The sequence below is a fragment of the Helobdella robusta genome (assembly GCF_000326865.2).
Source record: "Helobdella robusta unplaced genomic scaffold HELROscaffold_1, whole genome shotgun sequence".
In the NCBI taxonomy this organism is placed as follows: Eukaryota; Metazoa; Annelida; class Clitellata; order Rhynchobdellida; family Glossiphoniidae; genus Helobdella; species Helobdella robusta.
In genome coordinates this window covers 12,564,727-12,576,981 of record NW_008703570.1, presented here as the reverse complement: position 1 = coordinate 12,576,981, position 12,255 = coordinate 12,564,727, and the positions used below count along the sequence as shown (strand labels likewise).

The following is a 12,255-nucleotide window of genomic DNA, read 5'->3' as shown; positions in this document are numbered from 1 at the left end:
TATTTTGTGAAAATAGAAAAATGAAGCGCCTCACAACTTTAACGGTCACTTTTTTCTCCATGACAACGCTTTGGTGTCATTTTTAAATTTTGTTGCAGAAGTTTACGAAAAATTGTCTTCTTTTACGTTAAAAATTTTGTTTTTGAGAAATTCATTTTAAAGTATATTTATTTCTTTATTATTTTGTATCAAAAATTATATTTCTTTTAATTTTCCGACTTTAGTACTCTACTTTGATTTACTTTTTTCACAGAAGTTGTTAGCTTTTAGTTGCCTTAGCTTTTAGCTTTAGTAGCTTTTGGCATCATTCCTTTTTTATTTTATTTAAAAATAAAATTTAAAAAAATAACATTCTAAGATTTAAGTCTCTAACTAAGTGCAAAGCCGGAGCGAAATGGGTCCGAAAAAGAGAAACAAATCTCCCACCAGACGCAGCCAGCACGATGAGGAAGAGGAACTGGAGGAGACCAGGTCCACAAGGAGCTCAAGTACAAGGTCGTCTGGTCGGTTAAGATCTTCAGAAACTTTGAGGTTTGTTAATTTACTTCCTTACTTTAGTTTTTTCTTCAAAAATTCATTAAACATCAGTTAGTTTGAATAAATATTCATTTAAATTAAATTTATTAAGAAAAGTAGTTAGCAATTTTTTCTACAGAATTCCAACTGTTGATGAAGCCAGTTCGTCATTCAGACATTCGATTAGCCGTGGGCGAACATCAAATGATAGCTCGAGTTTCCTTCCTAGCCGTTCCACGTCACGGCTTCTCAGGCTCAACTTTGCTAAAAACTCACCCAGTTTAGCTTCTTCTTCTGCTAGCAATGAAAATAACCAGAGTTCAGTCACTGAAGCTGCCGAAGCCAGCAGCCAGAGTAGCAGTAGCAGGCTACAGAGTGTGACAGACAATCAAGTATTGATTCATTTACTACTGCTACTACTACCTTCTTTGTAATTTTTTTTTGAAAAATGGTATTTTCATAGTTTAATTGTTTTGTGTCAATATAATCTTTCATTTTTCGTTGGCACTGCTGTTAATGACTTTGTTGATAATTTTTTTTTTTTAAAGATTCTAAAATGATTTCTGTAATGTGTAAAATGTGTTTTCATTTTTCTAGTATTTTCACCATTTCATGTAAAATTATTTGAAATTTTAATTAAAAATCAGAGAAGAGGAAGCAGTCTAGAGATTAATGTTTCCGCCAACAACATCAACAACAACATTCCCGGTACAACTAACAACAACTTCAGCAGCACCAACAACTACGACGACGACAACAACAACAACACTGGAATCATCAGTAACAACAACAACAGCAATGATGACAACAACAACAGCCTTTTTTTTCCTACCGTTAACAACATGAGTAGTAGCAGCAGCAGATCACAATTGAGCAGAAGACAAAGTAACACAAGTCAACCTGGAAGACGGGGCTCTGCGAAAAACATTCCAAACGAGGGACCGCCACAAGAGCCGCCAATGCAGCCACAACGGCCACTACTTATGACTTTCTTACGGTTTCTGGTCCTTTTGAAACCGCTTTTTTATATAGCCACCTGCATGTCTTTCTTGCTTGTCAGCACATTTTTCCAGACTGAAACTATTAATGAAGACGATGGTCTTGGTAGAAGCAAGGTAAAGATGCGTTTTGCGGATTCTTGTATCTTCTTTGTCTGGTTTTCTTAATTTTTTTATTGTTCCAACTGTCCGTGTACGCACACACACACACGCACACATACGCACACAGACAGACAAACACACACACACACAAACGGACACACACACACACGCTCGCACACAGATCTGTCCACACAGTCTTGAAAAGTTCATCTCATCGTTTGATGACGTTGTGACGAAACTATCGAGCGTTGCACGTAGCTACCACATCAGCCTATCGACTCTAGGCATCGTAAATCTATTTTATGCATTTCAAACAGCCGTACATTTCACTCTGACGAGGTTTATTAAGTCCAGAGCAAAAATAAGTAAGATTGTCATTGTTCCTATTTTAATATTGTACACGCATACACACATACATTCACACACACACACACGCACGCGCGCGCACTTACACACTTACACGCACACACAACATACACACACATACACACGCACACACAACATACACACAAACACACACAAACACACACACACACAGATTACGGAGGTCTCCTAATTACCTTATTGGCCCTTCTTGGAATTCACGCTGGCTCGCCTTTCAATCTACAGACATTTCAGGAAACTATATACTACATGTCAGTAATAAGCACGGTACAGTGCCTGGTCCTAATAGCAATTTCTCGCATTTTCAACGTCGACATTTTGAAACTCTTCTTCAAAAAGTATTTCAAATTGGCCTCTGCTGACGCTGCTGACGCTGCTGCTTCTACCACCACTACTACTAGTGGTAATTGTAATAGAGGCAGTAGTAGGAGAAGGAGGAATGATGATGTTGATGATGGAGATCGCCGCCGGGAACCAGAGTGGGAGTTAGTGATGGAGGAGAAGGATAATGGTGAGTTTATGGGATCGGCTGGATGGTTGGCTGATTGGTTGGTTGGTTGGTTGACTGGCTGGTTGTATGATTGATTAATGCATTATTCACTTCATTGTTTTACCTTTGCAGAATTAATTAATTATTGCAGACGACCTCCGTAAATTTCTGACCATGAACTTTGGCATACCATTGTGGTTCGTTTGTATAGTCAGCCATCTAGTAGCATCTATTTTTAGCCAGGTCAATAGGTCAGCCCTGCTGGTGGCCTGCACCATGCAGCTGACCTACCTTCTCGTCGGACTCTTTTATCAGGTTTGTTGTTGTGGTTGTTGTTGTTGCTGTTGTTGTTGTTGTTATTGTAAATATAAAAAAGAAATGAAATAACTTAATGACGTCATAATAGTTTAGGGATTTGAACGGGAGCGTAAACATGGTAATCCCATGGAATGGTAGTGGCCAGCTGTCCGTTGTCTTGGAATCACTCGTCATCATCCCCTACATGTACGGTCTGACGCTCGTCTCCCTCTACAATTGTCCACCACAGTGGGATTTCATCTGCTTCGCCATGTTTTGTCTCGTTTTCGGTTGGTTGGTTGGATGGTTGGTTAGATGGTTGGTTGGTTGGTTGGTTGGTTGGGTGGTTGGTTAGATGGTTGGTTGCTTAGTTAATTGGTTAGTTGGTTGGTTGGTTCATTTGTTTGGTTGGTTGGTTGGCTGGTTGGTTTCATATTTTAATAATAATAATTTCTATAATTAATATTTTCACCATCACCCAGCCTTTGCCCTATGTGACAATCTGCACTTGAACCACACTGAAAACTCAAAAAACAAAAGTGTGTTGTTTTTGTTGCTTCTATATTATCATTATTATTATTATTATTTTATTATTATTATTGTTATTTTTATTTTTTTTCATGCAGTTTTATCTATGAAAAACTGGATGTTGTTCTATGGCAGTGAAATTGCAATGGTTGTATGCTGGAGTCTTCTGACAGGTTAGTTGTATTGTTTGTTTCGTTCATTCATTCATTCATTTATTCATTCATTCATTCGTTCGTTCATTCATTCATTCGTTTATTCATTCATTCATTCGTTCATTCATTCATTCATTCGTTCATTCATTCGTTCATTCATTCGTTCATTCATTCGTTCGTTCGTTCATTCATTCATTCGTTCTTTTATATCTTTACTAGTTAAGTCATCTTTTCATTCGTCTTTTCATTTTTTCACTGGTTCACTCGTCTTTTCAATCATTCATTAATTTCATCACTAGTTCGTTTATTCATTAATTCATGTTTTTACTCTTTCATTCGATCATTCATTCACTCATTCATTTACAGGCTTTTATTCACTGTGGAGTTTTTCCACGCTTACATTCCTGGTTCTAACTTTGATCAGGGATCCGATAATCAACAGAACATTTAACATACGTTTTGACAACAACAATAACAACAACAACTTTAATAACAACAACAACTTCAATAACAACAACAACAACTTCAATAACAACAACAACAATTTTAGTAACAACAACAACAACAACAACAACAGTTATGATAATAACAATGGATGGACTTTCCAAAACAACAACAACAACAACAACTATAGTAATAATAATAATTACGCAAACTATCTCGACAATAACAACATCAATAATAATAATAATAATAATGGCTCGAACTTTTACAACAACAACAACAATAATAATGAAAGGAACTTCCCAAACAGCAGCAACTACAACAACGACAGTGACGTCCACTTCATCAACCAAAACAACAATTACAACCAAGCTAGTAGCCCAAATCCTAACCACAACCACAACAACAACAACTACTTCAACTTTCCACCATCTGCTAATCCGGCCTGCTTCAGTTCAATTCTTACCTATGGCCACTACAAAACTTACCTCGATACTGCAACTAATACAGAGGGCGATTATTTGAGAGGTGACGGTGACGTGTTTTATAGCTGTAGGGACAAAAAAAATTAGGTCAGGGCCCCGAAGACTCTATGAAAAGTAGCCAGGGAGATGAAAGAAATTAGGTCAGGGCCTTGGAGGCTTCATTGACAGTAGTTAAAAAGAGGTGTTTTATTTATTTTTTTTTCTCCCAAAAAGGCAGAAAAATCTCCCCAGTTTTATGATGATATTATTTGAGATGGTTAGTGTGGGATAGATAGTAGGATATATGATACTATATACGATATGATATATAATGTGATACGATACTATATGACGTCTGACATGATTGGATATGGTGGGATAAATAGTATGATATAGGATATGATATGATATTATATGATATGATATATGATGTGATGGGATAAATGGTATGATATAAGATATGATATTATATGGTATGATATAAGATATGATATTATATGGTATGATATATGATACTACAGTATACGATGTGATACACGGTAATATGCATGATATGATGAAGCAGATATCATTATTAATATGTTAATATGGAGTTTATTTCGTTGGGGTTTTTTACCTTATGTTTGTTATTATGCTATTAAAACTATAAGAATGATAAAGACTCACACGCGCACACACCACACAAACAAGCAAACATACATACATACACACAGACACACACAAATACATAATTTAATTTGTTTTTGTTAGTTAAATTTTTGTTCATTGCGGTGTTAACATTCAATAATACTTTAATGTTTTATAATGAAAGTTTTGTTAAAATTCTCTCTCGTCAGAATAAAATTAATTGGTTTTAGTTGATTAATAGTTAAATTAACTGAAATCTTCTGCCTAGTAAGGTCTAAAGTAGTTTAAAAGCATTTATATGTATTTATATTTATTAAACATTAGTTAGAAATATATATGCGTAAATAAATAAAAATGGAAAAAATTATATAAATAAATACCCATATATGACGTTAAGTTGTTGTTATTGTAAGCGTAAATAGCTTTTAACTGTATGTGTTTCATTTGAAAAGGCAAAAATTTATTATCTCGATCCACTTTTATATGGATTTATTTAATAGATTCACTTTTTGTTTTTATTTGTCATTTAAATTTTAAATGGATCGGGTTTTTAGACGAAATTATTTTATTATTTAAATTAAAATCATGTCTAATAAATTTTACCGCCGAATGACGTTAAACAAAGATGGCGATGACGACGATGATGACGATATTTTGCGAGCTAGGAAAAGAAATTCTAAACCTAATTCATTTTTCACTAACAATGGTTCAGATTACGACGGTGACGCTGGGTTCGATGTCAAGCTGAAAGTTCCTCTGCCGGAATTAGATTTCAATGATCCGAATTTTTTGAAACTTTTGAAGGTTTGTGTTGGTTTTGTGGCTGATTAATGGCATCCTAGTTTAATCATTAATGAGTTTAATTAATTTGTTTTAAAATTTTAAAATTTTTCACTGTCTGACATAATGCAACTTTAGGAGTATGAAAAAGAAGAGGATGAAGATCTGACGGATCGGGAGCGACATCTACAGACTCTCCGTCAAAAAATATCCGAGCAACAACGCCCTTTACTCGACCAAAGCATAACTCTACTGGCTGCCTTGCTCGGGGTCATTGCCTTCATCCTATTCGTCAACTGGTGCAATAACAAAGAACTGGAAAAATTAAAAGAGGAGTATGGGAATGAGGCAAAGATGCAGCAGCAGAAACAAATTTTGTCACATTCCTGGTGGAAAAAGTCAACTATTTATCGGATTGATGTAATGTCGGATGTGTGGGACTCTAATGGTGATGGCATTGGAGATTTGAGAGGTTAATTGGTGTAAAGATTGTGGTGGTGAGGATGAGGATGAGGATGATAATGATGATGATGATGATGGTGTTGATGATGAGGGTGTTGATGATGATGGTGATGTTGATGATGATGGCAAAGATGTTTATGATGGTGATTAACAATGTTTTTTAAATTTTATTTTTACTTATTTGAAAATTTTTAAAATTATTAATTATTTACTAATAAATTTTTTATGTTATTTGATTAACTGATTGATTGATTGATGATTAATTAATAGATTGATTGATTGGTTGGTTGATTGATAGATTGATTGTTTGTTTGTTTGTTTGTTTGATTGATTGATTAGTTAATGGTTTGATTGACTTTTTCAATCTTTCTTTCAATAACTAGGAGTCATGGATAGTTTAGATTACTTCACATACTTAGGAGTTGATGCAATCATACTGGCAAACATCCTGGAATCAGTCGAAGAGGACGGTCGCCTGGGTATCACCAACTTCACTAACGTTCACCCTAAAGTTAGGAAAATTAGGGAAATTATATAAAATTATACTTTATTATTATTATTATTATTATTTGTAGTCACCAAGCTCACAAATGATTATCTTATAGTTTAAAAAATTATTTTATAAGTTTATTATAAATCAATTTGTCAACCATTATGGAAACGATTTTGTAATTTATTATTATTAGTAATACATTCATGTTAGAATGATGGATGGATGGATGGATGGACGGATGGATGAATGGATGAATGAATGGATGGATGGATGGATGGATGGATGAATGAATGGATGGATGGATGGATGGATGAATGAATGAATGAATGAATGGATAGATGGATGAATGATTGGATGGGTAGGTGGATGAATGAATTTTTAAAAATTAACTTTCATTAAATTTCATGCGGTGTACATTTAGGTTGGAACTAACCACTTGCTACACATTCTCATTGAGAGATTTCATCAAAAAGGTTGTGTTATTATCATCATCATCGCCATCATCATCATCGCCATCATCATCGTCATCATCATCATCGTCTTCATAATCGTCATCATTATTATCATCACCACCACCAACAACAAAAAAAACAACGTCATCGTCATTCTAATCACTATCATCATGTTCATCCTCATCATCGTCATCATCTTTATCATCGCCACCATCATCATGTTCCTTCTCAGCATCATCATCGTCATCATCATCATTATTACCGTTATTACCATCATCACCAGGTATAAAACTAATTATCCAACTCGATCCCAACCAAACCAGCCGTCTGCATAAATGGTTTACTAGCAGTAGATTGGCCATCAAACACCACCACCAACAACAACAACAGCAACATCAACAACAACAGCAACATCAACAGCAACATCAACAACAACAGCAACAACATCAACAGCAACAAAAGCATCATTCTGATTATGAAAATTACTATATTTGGCATGCTGGAGTTGTGGTGGATGGTTCTCTTAAACCGCCAAATAACTGGGTTAGTAATGTCAGTTATAATTATTAATAATCATTATCGTAATTATTAATAATATTAATTAATAATAATAATTAATAAAATGTCACATTTTATTGCGACAACCAATTGAAAGCGTTTTTCAAAATGACAGATTATTTTAACAGCCAATGAAATCATGTTTTTCATATATAGGTATTTGGTCAGTACAACAAGATTTACGTAAAATTCATCGTGAAAAATTCATCGTGGGGAAAATTCATCTTGGGGAAAAATTCATCGTGTGGGAAATTCATTTTGGGGGAAAATTCATCGTGGGCTAAAATTCATAGTGGATAATTCATTGTGGTATTGTTATAAGGTATTGAGGCCCTAAGCGGAAATATTTGTGAGGCTGTTTAATTAATTAATAATAGAAATTGAACCCGAATTCGTTAACTTAGATTATCATTAATAGTTGTGGGTGACCAGCATGCAGTAGGTTCAACTCCTATCGTGCAATATAATACTAATTGCTAACTGTCGTTTAATCGTTAAGATGCCGTAATCTATTCACTATTCTGTCTAATTTGTTAATTAATTGCTAAAATTGATTCATTATTTGGGCTTATTTAATTAATTTATCGATTAACTGGTACAGTTGTTGGTGTTTCCTGGTCGATTCCTGACCTTCGTCAATATTGTCTTTCAATCGACAATCTATTAATGAATGTTCAAAACGATGAATTTTCTCCCACACGATGAAATTTCCACGATGAATTTTCCGGACACCGTACAACAACCAATAAAAACGCGTTTTTTCAAATATTTAGGTCAGCACAGACGACCAGTCAGCATGGACTTTCGATAAACTGACCAATCGCTACTACTATCACCATAACCACTACACTCTGCCTGATTTAAACCATCGGTGTTTGTATGTCCAAATGGAAATGAAAGTAATGATGATGATGTTATTTGCGGGGATGATGATGATGGTATGACGATGGTGGTGGTGATGATGATGGCGGTGTCGATGATGATGATGATGAGTATTTTGATGATGATCAAATTGTTAAATTTGGGAAGAAAGAAAATATTGTTCATGTTTTTAAGTTTATCTATCGATTGCATTCCATGTCCATCATCATCACAACAAGTATCATTACTATCACTGTAATCACCATATCATCTTCATCATCATCTTCATCATCGTCATCATCATCATCACTCACCATCACCTCTACAACCAGAACGTACTCAAACACTGGCTGGACGAAGGTTTTGACGCCTTCTACCTCACGGGGGTCCTTGACCTTTTCGAATCGTTTGACCTTGACCTCGATGAACCACTACTGACGTCATCATCGTTCTCGTCGTCATCGTCGTCGTATGGAGGGTTGAATGTAGACGAGGATGCTAAGGTAATTTGGCACTATTCAACATCATCATAACAGCAACAACAACAATAATAATGATAATGATAATAATAATGATAATAATAATAATGATAATAATAATAATGATAATAATAATAATAATAATGATAATAATAATAATAATAATAATAATGATAATAATAATAATGATAATAATAATAATAATAATGATAATAATAATAATAATAATAATAATAATAATAATAATAATGATAATAACAACAGAAATCTTTCGGTATTAACTACTCAAGCCTGCAACACATCCACACAAGAAACCAGCCGGAGTTGCACGACTACATAGGCACTTTGGACGAGTTCGTCGAGGCCTATGCCGCCAAGCGCAACATCAGCAATGGAAAAATGTTGGTTGGTTGGTTGAGTTGGTTGGTTGAGTTGGTTGGTTGGTTGGTTGGCTGGTTAGTTGGTTGGTTGGCTGCTTGGTTGATTGGCTGGTTGGTTGGTTGGGTGAGTGATTGATTGATTGATTGATTGATCGATTTACCGTATTACCGATTGATTCACTGATTAATTCACTGATTGTTTCACTGATTGTTTCATTCATCCACTATGATTGATTCATTGGTTATTTATTTAATTTTTAGCGGTTTCATGCTGGGCCTTACATCAAATTGGAAAAACAATAATACTAATAACAACAACAACGACAATAATAATAACAATAATAACAACAACAACAACAACGACAATCTCAACGTGTTCAAAAGCATCTTCTCATGGCTAAACGCTCCCATACAGTTCGAGTTTATGAATATTAACGATCTCATGAATGTTAATGAGAGGGGCGTCTACTTACACAGGATGATTGATAGCTGGTTCGATAAGCTTCCTCAAGATAAAGATACTTTATGGAAGGTTCTAGAAAGTTTTGTTATTGTTGCTATTGCTTTTCTTCTTTATTATTATTATTGTTGTTGTTCCTATTGTTAACAATTTTGTTTGTGTGTGTGTCTGTCTGTCTGTGTGTGTGTCTGTCTGTCTGTCTGTGTGTGTATGTATGTGTGTGTGTCTGTCTGTCTGTGTGTGTATGTATGTGTGTGTGTCTGTCTGTCTGTTGAGTGTGTGTGTGAGGTGAGTGAGCGTTTTTATCTGTTTTTTTTTTTTTTTATCAGCAAACAAACATACATACAAACACACATGCATGCATATATATATATATACATACATCCATACATGTAAATGTGCTGTACATACAGATATAAAGAGTTGTATAGGATTATATATTATTATATAGTGTTATATACGGTTATAAAGATTTTTAGTAGAGTTAAGTAGAGTTATTGATTATATATAAATAAATAAATATAAATAAATAATGGGCTTAAACGTAAGTTATATATGCCCATATCAAAATAGCACTTAAAGACAGCAAAAGGCAATCAAACAACAATGTCAATTTTATGATCATCGAGAAAATCTTTGTTGGCCATATAAGTCAAAATTCTTCTTGAAGTTGGAAACAGTACCTGATTCAACAACGCATGTCGGTAAATTGTCCCAAATAGAGATCACTCTGTTAGAAAACGAATAATTTCTTGTATTTGTATGGAACTTTTGAACATGTTTTGTTTCACTGCCTTGCATGTTGTTACAGTTTCTGCATCTGTCAGATCCTGATTTTTAAAGAATAATAAAAAAAAAAAATGTATTCTATAGCGATGCCCCCTGGTACGTGGATTCGCATCAAAACACAAAGCTGGTGAGGAATCTCTATCTACCATACTCTTCGCAATGTTGAAATCAATAAAATGTCTCCCGAACTCTTCTAAATCTTAAAGTTGGCAAGCCAAGAAACTTCAATCGATCCGAGTAACAAAGGCCTTCACAATTCCTGACCATCTTGGTTGCCCGTTTCTGAACCCTTTTCAAATTGTCAATTTCTTTTATTTTCCATGGAGACCATACACTGACACCATACTCTAACTTTGACCTAATTAAAAATTTATAAATCAAAATAAATGACTCTTTAGTTAAATAGTGTTGTTAATACGGTTGTTAATATGTATATATATATAAAATATATATATGTATGTGTATATATAGCGATATAGAGTTGTATAGAATTATATATTATTATATAGTGTTATATACGGTTATATAAATTTATATATATTGTTGCTATTGTTACTTTTATTAATATTATTATTATTATATTTGTTTTAAATCTAATTGTTCAACTTCAACCAGATTGGCTGCCGATATGTGGGTCGTACGAATAAACTTAGCCACTTTTCAAATGCTCTCACCTCATTGGCTCTGCTCTTGCCAGGGGCGGTCCTATTCGAACAGGGGGAGGAGCTTGGAGGAGGAACAGAGGTTGGTAATACCACCACCACCACCACCACCACCACTACCACCACCACCACCACGACTACTACTACTACCACGACTACTACTACTACCACTACCACTACTACCACTACTACTACTACCACTACCACTCCTACTACTACTGCCACTACTAATATTACTACCGCTACTACTAGTACTACTACTAATGATAATAATAATGAAAATAAAAATAATAATTTAAAACTCTTTTATTACAGAAAATCAGTGACATAAAATATAGAATAGAATAAAATATGGTCATTGTCAAATAATTAAATGCACAATGAAACCCTTGATAATTAAACGGTTATACAATGCTTCTGTCGCAATATTAATAAAAATAACAATAATCCAAATAATAATTATAATTATTATAATTTATTATAATTATGATATTTAGAGTCATGATAGCGTTAATGATAATGATTTAGTATCGACGATGTCAATGGAGATATATACAGCAACGAAGGCATTAAAATCACGAATTTACAGAGCCTGGAAACAGCCTTATCTCAGATGAAATCGTCGTTGTCGTCGTTGTCTTCATCGTCGTCGTCGTCACTGAAACTGTTCCACTCGCTCACTCGCGTCAGAAAAGATAAATCCTTTTTGCTTGGAAAGCTCCAATATGCTATTGTTGACGAACACGTTCTGTCATTTATCAGGTTCTCTGTTTTTCGTCTTCTCCATCAATTTTTTATTATTTTTGAATTTATTTCAAATTAATTATTAATTTTTATCAGGCGGTCAGCGCGTTAATTCATATCGCAAAATTTCAGA

At 34.3% G+C, this 12,255-nt stretch overlaps 1 protein-coding gene across 1 annotated transcript; it reads left to right on the top strand.

Moving 5' to 3' along the window:
- Nucleotides 1–394: 394 nt before the first annotated feature.
- On the top strand, nucleotides 395–4,483 carry HELRODRAFT_159736 (hypothetical protein; the record flags this gene model as incomplete). The annotated part of the gene is made up of 10 exons (XM_009011592.1): nucleotides 395–531; nucleotides 656–908; nucleotides 1,164–1,631; nucleotides 1,798–1,981; nucleotides 2,155–2,403; nucleotides 2,642–2,805; nucleotides 2,897–2,999; nucleotides 3,270–3,326; nucleotides 3,414–3,488; nucleotides 3,834–4,483. The coding sequence occupies 10 exons, from the start codon at nucleotides 395–397 to the stop codon at nucleotides 4,481–4,483; spliced, it is 2,340 nt and encodes a 779-aa protein (XP_009009840.1).
- Between the last annotated feature and the right edge of the window lie 7,772 nt (nucleotides 4,484–12,255).